Source organism: Furipterus horrens, unplaced genomic scaffold (assembly GCF_987537825.1).
Source record: "Furipterus horrens unplaced genomic scaffold, mFurHor1.1.pri manual_scaffold_5, whole genome shotgun sequence".
In the NCBI taxonomy this organism is placed as follows: Eukaryota; Metazoa; Chordata; class Mammalia; order Chiroptera; family Furipteridae; genus Furipterus; species Furipterus horrens.
This window is the reverse complement of record NW_028327175.1, coordinates 142,203,308-142,222,229: the sequence shown is the minus strand read 5'-3', so window position 1 is coordinate 142,222,229 and position 18,922 is coordinate 142,203,308. Positions and strand designations below refer to the sequence as shown.

Here is an 18,922-nt window from a genome sequence, read left to right as displayed (position 1 = left end):
AGAAGCAGAAGTGGCTCCTCTCTCACTACAGACAGCATGGCGGAATTCCGTTCTCTTTCGGCCTGCACTTATTTTAAATGTTCAGTAGGAACTTCCTACGTGACTTCATATCCAGCCCCTCCTATGATGTGTTACTTTTGCCAACTCCCCTATATCTTTTACCTTCTTATGGTGGCCTTCTTTAGTCAGGGCAAGGGTTCTCCATGACCCAGGGGCATCGGGATGAGCTTCCACCTCTTTAAGCTATGTTACAAGTCACTAAATTCTCTGAAAGTCAGGTACACCTTTTTGCCTGGGGTGGCAGCACAGCTATCAACTTTCCATTGTTATGCAAAGTATCTTAAATGTCTATCATATTGCCCACTTCTCTCACCCCCCAATCCAAGTTTGTGAGGCCACTGTGGGGAATATTTCAGGGGATCCCTGCTCTGCATCTTCTTACACAATACTTATTAACTCAGAGACCTAAAGGATGGTCTGAGATTGAAACTTACTAAAAGCAGTTTATGGCAGGTAGTCATGTCCTAGGCTAGAATTTTCCCGGACAAAGTCAATCTTTACCTTAATTAAGCCTGTCTATTGTCTCTTTGCATCTATGATAATGTGCCTTTACAACATCAAAGTAATGTCCTTTTTCCTGACCCCTTAAAGCAGATATCACACCAGAGCTCCAGAGTAGAGACCACAAATCCCTTCATTATTATTGAGTTAATTGTTGACTGTTAACTCTCCTCTACCCATCTATGTAAAAGAAGTATGTGTCAATTATTTTACTTTTTATCCAATTCCAGAAGTTTCCCTGCTTTGCTTTCTCCTGCCTTCCTAATATATCACAAATGGATTTCATATAACCCACTTATGTCCTCTCTTTTGACTGTAATGTATAAAATAAGGTGCAGAATTGCCATTCTCTGAAGCATTTTCTCAATCTGTTGAGATTTTTCTTCCTGGCAATGGTCGGTTTGACTCTACAGGTCTGAATGTTTCTTACTTTGACAGTATATAAAAATGCTTCTAATAAGGCAAATTAATCTATATAAAATTTTAATTAATGTTGAAAATGTAACAGAGCTGGAGCCCTCCTCAAAAGTCCCCACAGCTCAAGGGAGAAGGAGACAATACAGCTTTTAAGGTACTTTGCATATCTATGGCAAGCTGATAGCTATGTAATAGCTGTGCTACTGCCTGGGTAAAAAGGCCATAAAAGGGCAGATGATTCAGCTCAAGTTACTTTTTATAACAATGAGGTATGGTGCTCTGGGTCAGCATGTAAAATTGGGAGGAGCCACGAGGAAGGGGGCGCTGTGGTTTAAAAGGACATAGAAGAGGCCATGCAGTTTGTGAGGATGTAGAAGGACCCCTCCCTCACCCATCTGCCATGAGGTCTGGTATGAAAAAAGGTGCCATGTGGTTTTGGATTAAGAGCTGGAATAAGGAGAGACAACCATGATGTAGCAGCTAGGCAGCTTTGTAGGAGAGCTGGTACACCATGGGTCATGTGGGCAGAGTGAGTATAGAAGATAATAGGAAGAGTAGCCATGAGGAAGGATCCCTGAGCCAGAAGGGGATTCAGCAATGCTGCCTGTAGTGAAGTAGCAGCTCAACAGTTTGTAGCGAAGCTGGTCCACAGTGAGAAGGGAGAAGCAGCTATGCAGTTTGTAGTCAGGATTCAGCCATGCTGCCTGGGTTGGTTGATTTTAACTGAATTAGATTTGCAGCCTCATAATTATAAAAAATGTTTTAAAAGAAATTATATGGTTCTAAAATCCCTTACAGATTATTTAACACCAAACCTCCATCCAGTGCAGATGCAAGAGCTGCTTGTGTGGTTGGAAAGAGACTGGCTAGAAGAAGAAAAAAACCCTGGTTTATTTGTTTGTTTGTTTGTTTTGCTTGTCTTTAGTTCGTTGGAGATCTTGAATGAGAGACACTGTCCTTCTGGCTTCAGTTTAAAAAATTGGGTACATTTTCTTTTTTTTTTTTCTGCCAGTTTGTATACCCAATTTATATAACAAGGTAGAGGAAATTTAAGAAAGCCAAAGCATTAATTGGAAATGAATAGCTTTATAGTTGTGGTTGGACAATGCAAGGTGATTAGGTATTTTACAGAGATGCTTATATGACTGGGTCATGGCATTCATCTTTGGGTAAAAATTATTTTCTGAATTGAGAGTCTGTATTCTGCTGAGAAGCATCCAATTCATCTAACCCTTGAGGCACAGAACTGGCTTGGCATGAGCAAGGATTTTAGTTCATTGCAACTCTTTTTTCATTAGTGGCTAAGAACTCACGTAACAAGCTTGCCTGGGCGGCATCTGTTTTATTTGAAACCATAATTAATCTGTTTCAGTTGAGAAATTTCTCATTACAACATCTTCTGGGCTGTTGAAAACAGAGCATGCTCCACTGACAGCTACCTCTGGAAGGTCAGGAAGCACCTGAAGCTCCCAAGACTTGAAGACAGAGCCCTAGAGACTTAAGGTAATAACTATTGATCTATTTGCAGAGCCTGAGTCACAGTATTTCAGTGAGACATGAGAAATATTTGGAGATACAAAACTTTACATGTTGGTGAGGAGCGTTGTGTTTTGATTCTGTCAAGTTAAGCAAGAGATAACAAAAGTATATAATGTGACCACTCCAGATGGAGAAGATATATTGTGGTGTTTCTAGGCATGTTAAAATAAATTTTCTCTTTCAGAAAGCTGTGGTAGCATTTACAAAGCAAACATTACTGTGTTTGAACTTCAATGAAAAGTGGCATCACAAGTCTACACCTGGAAAATGCTAGTGACAGATACTTTTAAGGATTTAAGAGACTTTTTTTACGGGGTGTGTGTGCATATACGGGCTTGGGAAGTAATATTTGGATAATGTTTTTTAAAATGTTTAGCATTTACAGAAAGCCCTTTATTGTCTTATTCCAATGACTCTGATCATGTGTATTCTATCTTATGAGAAGGGTCATCTGCAGGGAAATGGGGGACCAAATGAATGGCAGGAATCACTGTACTAAGTGACATTTCTGCTTATGGGAATTACAAACACCATTTAGTAGCTTGTGAAGGACACAGCATTTTCCTTTTCTGCCTCTTTGTAATGAAAGTCTTACTGGGCATGGAGTGAAAAAGTGGTTCATATTAATGTCAATGGTTTTTAAGAGTAACATGCTCCACTAACTCTCAGAACTGCAAAGGCTGGGGAGATGAGGATGAGCTAACCCAATGGACTAATATTCCCCGCCCCCCCCAAGAAATTGAGAGATGAAATGATTGTCCTTTAATGCTATATATCAAAGTGAAATGGTTGTTGTTTGTGTTTGTTTTCTGATCTCAAGAAACAAGAAAGAAGTTGTTATCAGACTTTGAAAAAAGAAATCAGTTCAAACGTACAATCCCTTTAGCACACTTAATACCTCAGAATGGGTATGTGAGAGTGGAACTAGATTTTGGGATGGGAATATGGTGTTAAAGGAGTCATTTTATTCTAATACAACTTGCCTTATGTTCCTTCACTGGCCCATGCCAGTCTCCTTTACTTCATTAAAAAAAAAAAAAATGAATGAAAAATTATTTCCTCCACAGCTCCTCCTTTGTTATCTATTTTATTTTACTTTTTAAACTTTGAAGCAACAGTTTTTCAGAGTTCAAGTGCTTCGTCCTTAATATTGTAGGAGAGCCATGAAAACATTGTGCTCTCCAGTTGTTTGCTGTATTTTTTTTTCTCCCTTGAGCATTTTATTCCCCATTCATCCTGCAACTCTGGGCTTGGACCATAGAGCTATTGGCCTCTCAATCCTATTTAAAGATCCTGTCAAAGGTGCCCAGTCCTTCTTCCTTTGACACAAGGAACTAAACTCAAATCTGAAATGTGCAGGCCTCGTATCATATTGTGCAATGCTTTACTTTCATTCACTCTTCCTGATTCATTTTCTCTTTCACTCTAAGGGTGGAGCGCAGTGAATCAATTTAGATTAGATTCTGATTAACTTTGCAAATAGTTGTGTTGCCTGGTGAGTCACCATTCTTTGGTAAGAGATAACATCAGAGCTTTGTGAAGGATAAAGCTGAAGTAAGAACATGGCAGAATCTAAAGTTTTATAAATATTCTAATCTGTTTTCAATTGAACACATCAGGTAAAAAGAAAAAAATGTGACAGATGTCACTTTTTTTTTTTTCAGTGTAGATAATTTTTACTGGCAGGTGTTAAAAGTGCAAAATAGTAACAGGAGGCAGGGTATGGCTCTCCTCCCCGAAGTGAGAACCCTGGAACCAGGCCATTGGGGTGGGAGCACTTGACTATGGCCACTTTGGGTCTCTCCTAAGAACAAGCTCCCAGGCAGGAGGGTTCCTCATGGCATGGAGGAAGAAAGCAACACCCTGGAAGGTGTGTCCCACCTTAGGCCACTTGGTTCCTGCCCACCACACCTTGACAGCTCAGGTTAAGGGTGTTAGGGGACTGGCCAAACATCCCTCTCCAGGCATCTGCCTCATGCCTCCCTTCCCCTCCCCCACAGTGATTAGCCAGGTTGGACCACCAGGCCCGGTGAGTGGCCCAGACAGACCCAAAGTGACTAGTTCCCATAATGTACCATGTTTTATCCATTGTGTGGGCTGCAGGCCCTCGGAGGCTGCTGGGCTCACTGCAGGCTGGCTCTAGCCAAAAAGACCCTTTCTAGGCCACAGAAATCAACTCAAGATGATGAACACTTAGACTACCACCCCACACATGCTTTGTCTCCATAGGGCAGTTAACCCCCAAGACAAACAGCTCCTGCACCCTACAATCATGCTGGTTTAAAAGTGTGCTGCAATAAGCAAAGGGTCCATCTGCCAACAACCCCGGCGTGGCCTTAAACATCTGTCTGTCAAAATGTTTTTGTTGACAGACAACAGCCTTCTGGCAAACACAGTCATGTGTATAACTGACAAAAATCCCATAACCAGAAAACTTGGGGAACTTCAGAAATAATTGGTTATTATAGGTGGAAATACTAAAACTTGTGGCCTTTGCCCCATAAGACTCTCAGAGCCTTTACTCAGAGGTCACTGAGTTTAAATTTATACCTTATTATTTCTTAATGTCTTAAGTATATTTTTATTATAAGAGTAATGCATACTAATAAAGGCACTGAGGAAAATATATAACCAGTAAGTAGAAAAGGGAAAGTTTTTATTCCCAGTATTCAAATATAACCATTATTATTTTGGAGTAATCCTTCCACTCTCCTTGAAGATCATACATTTTTTGTCTTAGTTATTTAAGATATTTAAAAAATAAAATTGTATTTATATCTGTAAGTTGCTTAAAAATCTTTTTAGCTTCTATAACCCCAAACAAATTTTACAAAACTCCATAAATACTTACATTGCCAGATATAGATTGGGACCACTGTGCATCTGCCAGACCAGTCTGAAAATGTGTTCTTTCGCAGAGTCACGGGAAATGCATAGGGACCTACACATAGGAGGTTTTGAGGTATTGTGGCAAGATTTATTAAAGTGAAAAAAAGGACTGCCCCCCAGGTATCTGATGTCTCACCCATAACCAGGTGCCTCAGCTCTGTCTCTCTGAGAAAGAAGTCCAGCCTCTGGGGCTGCCAGCCCATACCCACACCCATCAGGCCCAGGATGGCCAGGACCCAAAGATGCAAAATTCTCTGCATCTCATTTCTCCATCTGCATCTTAGGTAGTGTCTTTTAGTCTCCGTTCCCCCTAGGCCAGCTTTCACACTGCACATCCACCCTTGTGGCTGCCACACCCAGGCCCCTGCACCTCCTATAGAGGGAGAGAGCACTCCAAACCTTGGGCCTTTGTTAGGCGTTGATTATATCTCCCTGGGTTTGGGGAGGGGTAGGCATTCTTTCAAACTAACCAGTCTTCTTCCTTTTCTTCCAGGACATGTGCAGGGCCCTCCCCCTAACCAACCCCTTTTCTGGATATTCTGGAGTTCCTGCCCTATCCTACCCATTTTTTCCCCCAGATTTTCCCAAGCTAGACTCCTCCCCTTATGGTCAACATTTTGACTCTCCTGCACATACCTTAGCAGATAATTTCCCCCCTCACTGGTCCCACCCCCCACTCCACAGTCTGCAGAAACTGATTATTCCCTGGGGAGATTGGAAACCGGGTTCTTCCTCCCTACTCAGGGGGATGTTAACCCTTGGTGGGGAAATGCGGCTATCCCCTAGAGTATCTAAATTAATCTGGCTTAATTAGTGTTTTGGCTCCCTTCTCATTAATATCTAACTAGCTGCTTATGCTAGTATTTAGAAATATTTATGCTGACTTATAAAATTTTTTATCATAATTTAGTTATAAGGAATGAACTTTAAGGCACATTGTAAAAATTGACAGTTTAAAATAAAATTGTTACACATTTAAAAATATATCTAATAGAATAGAGATTTGATACCTAATATTCTGTGGGAGAAAAACCTCATCTAATAGATTTAACATTTATATCTTTTGTTTTTATTTTCCTTGAATTCATATTCCCATCCCACTTTTTTAGAGGTGTTTTACATATTTCCATAAATATACATCCTAATGAAATATATTAGTATACTTAAAAAGTCTTTTATTGATCAATTAATCTTCCTTTGCAACTAAAAAATACATTAATATTTTCATTGTTTCCATATCTTGTGATGATAGGTTGCATTTTCTTTTAATATTTTTGCATGACAAAGAGCCTTGACTTTTAAATGATTATCAGCATACCAAGTAATAACATCTAACAAGTTCAAGTTCTTGGATTCTATCACCTAGTAATTTTGATAAAGAGAAACTAAAAGCAGCCGATATAATTACACTAGTATTCATTTTCCATTAGCCAGAAAGGACTATTTTAAGACTGGTTCCTACTTTGCACAGGTTACAAACAACTATTTACTACTTTTTTCATAGATAAAGCACCTGACCTTCAAGAAAGTTTTAGGGAGGAAAAACAAATATTTCATTCCTTTCTTAAAAAAAGAAAAAGTTTCTTACTACATCTAAGAAATTAGAATTGCTGTTCTCCAAAAGTAAAGGGACTTAATATGTAATATACAGAAATAATTTAATGCCTTTTCACAAGAATATAACTCAAGCTTTACAAAAGCTGCATATTCCATGAAGGCATCTAAAATGCCAATCGATGGAATAGGCGTTTCTTTCTTCTTTCCCTGTCCATTTAGCCGTAGTTTTCATGGCTTTCTGGCTGGATGTCACAGACAAAGGCCAACAGATTATCCAGCACTTCACCCCTGTTCTGCCAGAAGTAGGTATGGAGAATGATTATCTTCTCCTGGGGTCCTTCATTTTAGTGCTGCAACTGCCTGGGATCCCAAAGCCACATTTTCCTTAGCCTTGAACTCCTCCCTCTGCAGGCGGTACTGTTCAATTTCAGCCTCAACCCCTTTGGCCTGCTTCAACCTCTGGTCCTTTGGTTTGCCAGCCTCAGACAGCTTTTCTGTGGCCCACTTCTCCAGCAACTGACTGGCCATGAGGACAATGACCAAAGCTGCTTAGTTGACTCACAGTTCAGCTCTTCCCTTAATTCTTTTAATGGTTTTTTATTATAATTTTTATTAGTATACAATTGTCAAAAGATCATAAATATATTAAAAGTTTAATGAATAATTATTAAGTACTAAAATAAAATTTTATTAAAGATAAATCCCTTAATGACATAAATGGACCTTTTCCATTTAATTTATATATCTAGTGATGCTTATTATTTATGGATAGATGAGAGATATTCAACATCAGTTCTTTCCCATTTATTCAGCAGATGTAACTGCTGAAAAACCATGTTTACATAATTTTATTCAATTCTTCAAACTTTCTGAAGCTCTGTGTCACCAATCACATAATGATGCATCCCTCCCAAATTATTTTTAATGATTTACCTCCTAAACAACTCAGTAGAGCCTTTTTCAATTTTTTTAAAGCAAAGGATTAGAAACTGATTTGCAGAGATTAATTGCCCTTGAAAAAGATTATCGCTTTATTAACAATGTCTTTCCCAATACCAATGTCAATACTGTCAAGTGTTCCTTTGTTAGGAGCCTCCACCTTTTTTACAGTCTGGGACAATGACCACAGATTCAGGAGAAAAGAGAGGCTTTTCTTTTGTAGAGTTAGAAAAGGAAAACCTGTTTGAAGCTAGAAATTCTCAAGTCATGTCAATTTTAGAAAAGGGTATATATGGGAGTCAAAGCTTTATATTTGATTTTTTAAAAAGCTATTTATATACCTGTGCATTCTATACAAAGTCATTGCGTACCCTAGTATCAAGACTATTGGTACATAGAGTTCTTCCCAACAATTTTTTCCTGATTTAGCATAATATGGTAAGTATGTCTTCATGTTATTATGTAGTCTTCATAAACATTTTAATAGCTTTGTCAACAATATTTAATTAATTATCTAAATAGGACTCTTCTGAGGTAAATAATCAGAAGGATAAGTGGAAACAGCACAGACAACAATATGGTGGCTGCCAGAGGGAAAAGGGTGGGGAGGTTGGAGAGGGAAAGTGGGGATAAATGGTGATGGAAGGAGACTTGACCTGGGGTGGGGAACACACACTACAATATGCAGTGATGTATTATAGAATTGTGCACCTGAAGCCTATATGACTTTATTAACTAATGTCACACCCAATAAATTTAATAAAAACAAGGGGAAAAGAACTGTTGCTGTTACAGTGGGTGTGAAGAACTATCACATTGTAGTTTTAAATTTGCATTTCTTTATGACTAAAGATATGGAGCACTCTTTCATGTACTTATTAGTGATTTATATATCTTTTTTTGTAAATTATTTCTTCACAGCATTTGTCCTTTTTATTTTTGTCCATTTGACTTATTAAACTGTAAGAGATTTATATATATTCTGGATAAAATTTCTTTGTCAGATACTTGTTTTACAAATATTTTCTCTACAACTATGGCTTCACTTTTAAATTTCTTAATGGTGTCTTTTCTGCAGAACAAGTTTTAAATTTTGATGAAGTTCTTTTTACCATTTTTTTCTTTTCTTTTGTGTGTATGTGTCCTAAGATATTTGCCTGCTCCATAGTCAGAAAGATTTTCTGTTTTCTTTCAAACTTTTGTAGTTCAAGTTTTTATGTGGAGAACAATGACTTGCTTTTAACTTTAGTGATTTAGAGGCTGAGATTGACTTTTTACAAACATGATTCTAGCACCATTTTAAAAAATATTATTTTTTTCATTTAATTACCTTGAAAGCTTTGCCCTGAATCAATTGAACATTTATGTATGTGTCTATTTGTGGATTAGTTATTGCATTTCATTGAACTGTAAATTTATCTTTATGACACTACTATACAGTCATTCTTGATTACTGTAGTTTTATAGTAAATCTTGAAAACAGGTAGTGTAAGTCATCCAACTCTGTTTCTTTTGCAAATTTGTTTTTGCTATTTAGGTCAGTTTAATTAAGTTCAGTTGGGAAGAATTTCTTCCTTTTCTATTTCTTAATGTTAATAATTTTTTTATTGTTAAGTAAGATATTCACCAATAAAACCACTGGGGCCTAGAATTTTTGTGTTATGTACAAATTTATGATATAATTGCTCTTTTTCCTCCCACTCACTTTCTCTTCTTACATTTTCTCCCCTTATTTTCTGAATTCATTAGTCAATAAAAGATGAAACAAAAGAACATGCCATCACTGATGGCAGTGCTGATATGTGCATAATTTTCACCCCAATCATCACATCTCCCTCTGGCTGTGAGAATGTCAAACATTTCATTTACATTTTAATGTGCATATTCATACTGGCTTTGTGTTGTGTTGTTTATTTTGTTGCCAAGCAACCTGTATACAAAGGATGTATTCACATTTCTAGGCCCTCCCACTTTCAATTGTGTCACTGATAATAATTTCATACTCAAATCTGTTAAGAACAAATTGCTCATCTGTTTTAATCTACTGAATTATACTGTGCCCAAATGTTCTAACATCCATTAATACTTTGAGAGAACTTCATTATAGAATAATTTTATAAGGGGAAACAAGACTCGGTGAAAAGAACATGTGGTAAAATAAAACTTGTTCAAATCCTAATGTCACCCAATCGGGTCCATGCTGCCGACTCGCCCTACTTTGGCACCATCCGGGACTGGACTTCCAGGCCCCGACTATTGCAGGAAAGAAATCAAGAACGTGTCCAAATGAGAGTGAAAGCAAGTTTTATTTAGGAAGAGAAAAAGAGGTAAGGATATGTGTTCCTGGAGACAGAATCAGAGCTTGAGCTTGAGACTGGCTGCCACCACCCATTGCCCCACTGGTTGCGAGTCTCACAGGGTACTGCTGTGTAAGAAGTGAAAGTACATGTCGGGGTGGATTTGGGTGAACTTGAAAGGGAAGGGCACACTGGGTCCATCAGGTCTTGAAATTTTATGTGTTTCCAAGAGTGGGTGGTTTCTGAACCACTGTGTGGCATCAAATTCTGACTCTGCCTTCTGGTTGGGAGGGGGTCTTGTTCCCAATATGGTCCGTTCTGGGAAGTGTCATGGTGTTGGTCCCCCTCAGTCTCCCTTCTGCTTGTGGTGCCAGTTTTTGTTATAATAACGGTGTAAAATACTTTGGAGTTGGTTGTCTGATTAATTTTTCCTCCATCTTACATTGATCTGGTTTTAGCTGATCCTTACTGTTGACTTCTGTGATAACCACAGGTGTTTACTGCCATAAACTATTTCCCTTTGATCATGCATGGAGCGGAGGACTCTGGTGAAAGGACCTAGTGGATTATTGGCCTGTGAAGTTCACTTCTACTTCTTCATTCTACTTCTTGGGAGTTTTCCCTAACTTTTTTCTATCCTGAGTGATGAACTTGATATTTTATACTTGTGAAAAATAATAATTGTGATGATTAAGCATATAGATGTTCAATGAAGTGTATTATCAATCCATGAATTATAGATTAAATAAGTTAGGTACTTTATATAATAAAAAATTAGAATTATTGGTAGAGGTTATATGCAAACAGAAATTCTTAACCACTCATATGTTACTATTTCAGAAGAGATGTTGGTATAAAATACCTATGATTTATTTATAATTCAGTTCAAAGAGTTGAATCATTCTAGCATGAGCAGGGCTAGACACATGAAAGATATAAAAATTATAATTACAGTCAGAGTATAAAATGTGGTTCTTGCCTTTAAGAACTCATGGACTAGTTTGACAGCCAATTCATACACATCTGAAATAATCATTGAATAATCAAAGGTGTGTTACATCAATAGCTATCATTTATTGAATGCCAAGCATTGTTAGACGTCTTATAGACATTATTTATCATCTCTAGCTAATCCTACAAGGTAGATGTTATTATACCCATGATACAGGTAAGGAGACTGAGTTTCAGGGAGGTTAATTAGCAAAAGTCACCCAACTAAAAATAATAACAGTGATAGCCAACATTATGAAGTATCTACAATGTTTCTCTTCAGTGCGGACACAGTGATAAATTTTAGAGCACAGGAGATGTGACTGGTTGCCATTTTTTCTCTCTGTAGTCAGAGGTCTAAGAGATGCATTCTCATGGCTGCCACATTTTCTAAACTAGGACAGAGCCAGACCTTTAACTCAAACTTTATGCAGAGCACTCAGGGACTTATCCTTTGCTTTACTATTGAGCAGACTGAGATTCATCAGAGAGCCATATATTGAAACTGGTCTTGATGTTTTTAGAACCAAAATTTGTTTAGAACTACCTGTGGGGTCGTTGTACCTGCATATTCCGGCTGATTCTCATCTCTGTTTTCATTTCACAACATAGTTAAGAATGGGGGTGTGGATTCACTGAGAATACTATCCAAGCATCAACATAAGCCTTGGTTAAATGTCTGCCTGGTAAGTCTGACAATAACGATAATGGGGCAATGAGGAAAGTCGAATAAAGTTTTGTATTATTTACGAAATTCTTCTACTGAGGAATTGCCATCCCTGATTTATTTCATCATCAATGTAGATGGAAAATATTTTCCTTATGAGAGTTGCCTATATAATCCACATGCATTTGATGTAAAATATTTAAACCTATATAAAACAAAAAATGTATCAATATCCTTTCAAAATTCTCATAAACCCCCCTGGCTGCATTTGCTAGGGGGAAGAACATAAAATAACCACAGAGGAGGGAGAATTTTGATCAATGGAAGAGTCTTAACAAGTAGTCACATTCTTGGTATTATCTTTTTACAACAAATTTCAGTTAAATCTATATAGTTCTCACCACAGTCATAGAGGGTGTCTACCTACAGGAAACTTTTCAAAAATGAGGTTCTAATTTTTGGATCCTTGCATCATTTTAGCCTTCCTTTCATTACATAGATTTTTTTTTTTTTTTTGTATAGTAAATAGAAAAAGCAATAAATATCAAAGCAACATTTCCCAAGTGTGTTCCTCAGAAAATTTGGGTCATAGTATGTTTAACTGGTATTATTCTAACAATAAAATTCTAAGAGGAAATAAGACTGTGAAAAACCAGATTGTTTTAAACAAAGTTAAACAGTTATCTTGACTGCAGGATTATAGTGAGCCTTAATTATCATATTGCAAGTTAAGACTCTCTAAGCAAGTCATGTAGGTAGCATTTATAAATACTTACATATGTATATTTATATATAATCTATGGCTCTCCAAGCAAGTCATATATATATGTATATACAATCTAATACTTATCTATCTATTCTAACATGTTTCCCCATAAGCTCCTTTTACAAATAGCATCTTATGGGAGGCATGTATAATCTATATAAATTGTATATGGTTTAATCTGGGTACTTGAGGCTAAGGGACCTTTAAGAACTGGGAGTTCCCTGGAATTTATAATGTCTGCTCTCTTCTAAGTCTAACATCCTTATATGCATTCATTTGAACCAGCAGGATGTCAGTCAATGTGGGGCACATTCATCAGTGAGCCATCATAGAAACAGGTCAAAGAAATAAGAGGACTGCTGGAGTATCATTAAGGAGAGATGCCTGAGTCAGGCGGACTTACCCAGCAATTACAGGTAATGTGAGGCTCAGATAGGGCAGAGCAGGTAAACACACCCCTGGAAAGCACAGGTAAACACAGCCCTGATGAGAAAGGCCTGAAGAAAGACTGCTTGGTTAGGACCTACCACTCCTTTAAAAACAGACCACAGAGACTCCTGACTGGGTGTGTTACCCTCCCCTATCCAGATCCATTACACAGAAGAATGAAACTAATGTGCTGTCTGCCACAGCTGCAAAACGTAGCCTGTCATGACTAGCACATTCCTGTGCCATCTCTTGGGACTAGACTCAAGCAGCACACAGGACTAGCCACCTATAGCTTCACCCCTGCACCAATACAAGCCCCACAGGATCTCATATTTGCCTGTTTCAGGGGAAGCTGAACGTGCTCCAATGCAGAGACTCCGGGTTCACTTGCCAGTGACTATAACTCAGAGTCCTCAAATGCCAATCACTCATCAGAATTTGGAACGTCTAAATTGTAAATGCCCTACAAGAAAAGGTGAATTTTAAAAAATTGCCATACTACCTTCCCATAAGGTCCAGTCCTGCATTGAGGACATAATCAACTCAAAGCTCCCTGTCAGAGAGGACCAATGAAGTGGGGTGAAATGAAAGCAGGCGAGAAGGGTATGATAGAAAATACTGAGCCAATCTGGACAATCTTTCAGATTAAGTAATGGACTCATTCACTCTTTCACCCATCAATTTATTTGACAAACATTTATAGGGACCTCCATGCTAAATCTCAGAAAGACAGAAATGAGAATGGAATAGTTTCTCTTCTCATGGAATCCTGTCAATCTAGCTGGTTTTCACATGTTGGAATGCATGCGAATCATTTGGCATAATGCTTTAAAATGCAGATCCTTGACCACACCCCCACAGAATCTCATTTGGTTTGGCTAAAGTGGGTTCTAAGAGCCTTCATTGTTTTTTATGGTGATTATGATGCCTGTGGTCTATGGGCCGTAGGTTAGCACAAATTAGCATGTAGCAGCTAGAGGGCTCTAGTGAGTCTATTCTGAAAGGACTGAGTGGGCAACTGCTTAGAAACATTTCCTTTAGAGTCAGGCAACCTGAGTTCAGGCTCAGATACCATCACTATCTGTTTGACCAGGCAAATCATTTGACCTCTTTAATATCTAGGTTCATTTGAAATAAAATCAGAATAATATTTCTTATCCTTTGGGATTATTTTGAGAATAAAATGAGATAAAGTATGTTTGCCTGATACATTACTTGGCACATAATAAATGCTCAATACATAGTTTTAATAATAATTATTGTTATTGATGGTGTTATCACTACCATAATGAATCAGCAGAATTAAGCCATATTAATCAATATTAGTTACATTAAAATATATTAATATAAAATTACATAATTCATGTTGTTAATCATATTAATTATAGTATATATTAATTATATTAATATATATAGTCAACAGAGATTATGACTGACAAATTTAAGAGAAATTCATAGAATTTTCTGTAACAGAGCAGTGAAATCATGCATTTCCTGCGGGGTGAGATTTACCATCTCTCTTACATGTTAATTTGACATAAAAATCCTATTCATAATGTAGAATTGTAATAATTTGACTAAGAAAGAGACAGAATTAGGGAGATTGGTGTTGAAACCACAGAGAAGAGAGAGGAGTGACTTCTCTGCTTTATATAGCCCCATTATATATATGTATTGCTCTTGGTATGGGCAAATGTATAGTCCTGTAATAAGGGCATATACCTTGGAGCTAAACTTACTTTGGCCTAAATTTTGTCATTATCTGTTCCTAGAAGAAAACAGCAAATTAGGAAAGAGTATTTTTTAACAGAATTTGAAGATCTTTATTTTGTAAAGATAGTAGTAAATGGTAGGGCTCCTGCAAAATGTCCTCCTCTGTTATTTGTGCAGTTGTTACTTATTTGTTGTTGTTTTTAAACTCAAGTAGTTTCAAAGCCAAATAGGAAATGTGTTTCATCTTTTTAATTTCCATAATTTGTTTTCAACATTTTCTATTTGAAAAAAAAATTTTTTTTCATAATACTGAATACAGAAAATTTAGAAAGAATGGAAAATCTTTTAAAAATGAAAAACAATGACCCACCCAAGTATTCAACATTTAGATATAACCATTATAAAACTTGGCGCTTAGTGTTTCTTTCTTTCTTTGTAATTTGTTTTATCATGAGTTCAGAATATACGCACATGCTCTGGCAGCTTGGCTCATTTGGTTGAAATGAAAGGTCACTGGTTCAATTCCTGGTCAAGCCACACCCCAGGCTGGAGCATGTATGGGAGACAACTAACTGATTTTTCTCTCTGTGCCCCACCAGCCTCCCTCTCCCTTTCTCTCTCTAAAAATCAATGGAAACATGTTCTCGAGTGAGGAGATATATAGATATATGCATGCAATTTACATTGTTTTTCCTTACTATTATATAATAAGAATTTCACATATCACATGTAAGCATAATACTTGTTGTCTAAATAATTTCATTCTTTCTCACCCATAATTTATTTTACCAATCTCTTATTTTGGTAAATTTCACTATTCTAAGATATAAGAAATAATTTTATACATGTTACTTACATACATTATTTTTCTTTTGGATAGACTCCTGAAAGTAGAATAATTGAGTGAAGAGTATGAATATTTTTAAATTTACAAGACATGCTAATAAATTTCTTTCCTTAAAGGTTCTGCCAATGCTCATTCCCACCATATGAAGAAAAATATTAATTTATCTGATAGATATATTAAATCTACTTTGATTAACATATTGGCCATTATATTTATTTTTCTGAAAATTGTTCAATTATCTATTGGACACCTAATTGACACACTCTACTTTCTTCTTTCCCTCCGTCTTTCTTTCTTTATTAAAAGGTTACCATTTAGATTTTTCATGGGATGAGTCTTGAATAATTACATATATTACTTGTGAAAGCACAACTAGAAGTGTGTTTCTACCCTCCCACAGTATTATTATAGAATATTACACCAAATTTTACTTTTAGAATTCTCTTTGATGACAAAAATATTAATATCTCCTTTCTTAGGCAGACCCTAAATGTGGCAGCTTTTAGCAGCAGCATGCTGGATGCTTCTTCTTGGACCTCTATATGGTTATCACAAGAAAGGAAGCATCACAAATCCTGAAGCTCAAATGAATATTGTAAGTCATCCATTAAGGAAAAAAATTAAGATAAGGATTTATTAAGTTATCATATTTTAGATATAATCGATGTGCTTGTCTAGTTTCAGCAATTCTAAATTGACTGAATCTGTGCCTCCTCCTGTGTTCCTTGGTATGCCTAACTAATCTAAGGGTTGAAAGACCTGATTCAAGTTCAGGCAGTTAATATTCCCTCTCCTGGTAGTTGAGCTACCATTTCATGGGAGCTTACCGAAGAAAATGTTCCTGAGTTCATATTATAGAGTATCCTTGAGTTCCTCCTGAGGTTTTTTGTAGAGCAATTTCCTTGATTTGTGAGCTATATCACTGTACACTTTTAATTTAGTAAGCCAGAATTGGTTTTGGGTGCTCTTAACCAAAAGTATCTTAACACACAGGAATTCATACCAGAAGTGGAATCAAAAGAAATAGATAGAGTGGAATAGTGCTGGGAAAGAAAGGAAGGGAGGGAGGAAGAAAGGAAGGAAAGAAGAGAGGGAAAGAGAAAGAAAGAGAGAGAAAGAAGAAAGAAAGAAAGGAAAGAAGGAAGGAAGGGAGGGAGGGAGGAAGGGAAGGAGGAAGGGAGGAAAGAAAAAGAAAGAGAGAAAGAAAAGGAGGAAGGGAGGAAGAGAAAGAAGGAAGGAAAGAAGGAAGAGAGAGAAAGAGAGAGAGAAGGAAAGAAAGAAAGAGAGAAAGAAAGAAAGACAGAAAGAGAGGAAGAAAGAAAGAAAGAGAGAAAGAAAGAAAGAAAGGAGTAATGTCCACTATAGGCTTTGTTCTAATGGGAGTCTCCATAGCCCTGCATACATTGTACACCATTGATGTGCTTGCCCACACCTGTTTATATTAGAACTTAAAAAATGGAACTGTCAAAGCCTTAATATTAGTGTCTTGTTTCTCTCCAACACACCCAGCAGGCACTCCTAACCTTCTACCACACTGCTGAACTCACAGCCTATAAATATATATCCTCAATTCAAATTTTCCTTTTCCTCCCATATTCACACAAATTTTATTCTTTCTGTTCTGAATGCTTTTTGGCTCTTAATTATTTGGCTCTAAATTATTCTATAATGATAATAAGAATAATAAATATTAGCCCTGGCTAGTGTGGCTCTTGTGTTTGGAACGTTGTATCATAGACCAAAAGGCCATGGGTTCAATTCCCAGTCAGGGCACATACCTAGGTTTCATGTTTGGTCCTTTCAAGGCATTGCTAGAGTCAATGATCAATTTCTCTTGCATTAGTGTTTCTTTCCCTCTCTCGCTCTGTCTCCTGTCTCTTCCCTCTCTCTAAAATCAATAAGCGTATCCTCAGGTTAGAGAAAAAATAATAATAATAAACATTATGGATCACTTACATTGTGCCAGACACTATTCTAGACTCTTTATGTATAATCCTCACAACACATCTGTGAAGAGTTACCATTATTATTTTTATTTTACAGTTGAGGCAAATGAGGCAGAAGAAAGTTAAGTAATTTCCTAGAAGTTCCATAGCTAGTAAAAGGAAGAGTTGGAATTCAGTGTAATACTGTTAGTCTCTAGATTCTGAGCTCATAACCACTGCTTCATATAGCCCCACAATGTATACACAGCTTTTGTGTGCCTGGCATGGGCAAATGCATAATCTTATGGCTTTAATTTTATCTATATCTTTTCCTAGTTTTACAATCTCAGACAGATGAATAATCTTTCATAAATTCAGTTTTCTCAGCTGCAAAATGGGTATAACTCTATCTTAAAGGACACTTTTAAGATGAATAGAACAGGAGATATAAACCATCCTTATGCTATAAACAGTAGTTCCCCTCCTTCTTGTATATTTGTGGTTGGGATATCTTTAGTTTACTCCTCTAGATCCACTCTGCATTCTTTTATACTGTTTCCTCTGTCCAAGAGGCTGACCTGTAAGAACTAGGTCAACAAGCTCCCTTGAGTTTTGGTTTTCAGTTCAGTTTATCCAATGGGAATCTTGAGCAGGAGATGAGAAAGAGGGAGTAGAATGAAATCAGGTCAGTTATTTTCTTGGCCCCCTCCATGAGGTCACCTAAGACAGGCTGTCTCCCTCTGCTAAAGGTTACAGTTCCTTTCAATGTGGTCCTCTCCACTTGGCTTTCTTGTTCTGATTCTGGCAACAACTTCCTTTCATCTTCTTTATGGTAGAAGGTTGGGGACAGCTCACTTGTTATTAGCCATAGGGTACTGCACAGTCATCCGTGATTTCCCTTATTAGATAACCATATAATTTCTTGTGAAAACATTTGGAGAATGAACTAGGGTGCATTAATAATACTAGGCCAAGCAAACCAAAATGTACAGTCACTCAACCTTGCCTCACCCATGCCTTTGCCTGCACCCATCCCCCTTTAAAGCCATCATCAAGCTATCCTGATTTTCCTGCTTAATTCTGTCTCAATACATAGAGGAAGAATAGGCTGTGACTTAAAGTGCTATATTGCAATGCAAGTATAGAAATCAAGAGATTACATTAGGAACATATATATTTTTTTATTTTCTCTTTTCAGAGTCAGATTATTTCTTACTGGGGTTATCCATATGAAAAGTATGATGTTCTGACAGAAGATGGTTATGTCCTTGGAATTTACAGAATTCCTCATGGAAGAGGATGTCCACAAACAGGTAGGATTTGTTTTGTTAATAAAGTCATAATGCCTAAAGTAGAGATTCCTAGATGTGCTGATAGCAACAAGGC

At 37.1% G+C, this 18,922-nt stretch overlaps 1 protein-coding gene across 3 annotated transcripts in view; it reads left to right on the top strand.

The window, feature by feature from the left end:
* The first annotated feature begins 2,351 nt into the window (after nt 1–2,351).
* LIPK (lipase family member K) overlaps nt 2,352–18,922 on the top strand; it is a 36,520-nt gene continuing 19,949 nt past the window's right edge. For 2 of the 3 annotated variants that reach the window (XM_090278009.1, XM_090278007.1), the window contains exons 1-3: nt 2,352–2,481; nt 16,091–16,206; nt 18,735–18,849. In XM_090278009.1, the coding sequence (XP_090134135.1) occupies nt 16,102–16,206; nt 18,735–18,849 (220 nt within the window). In that variant the 5' untranslated portion in view covers nt 2,352–2,481; nt 16,091–16,101. The remainder of the gene's footprint in view (nt 2,482–16,090; nt 16,207–18,734; nt 18,850–18,922) is intronic. The other variant, XM_090278008.1, reaches the window with a different exon arrangement.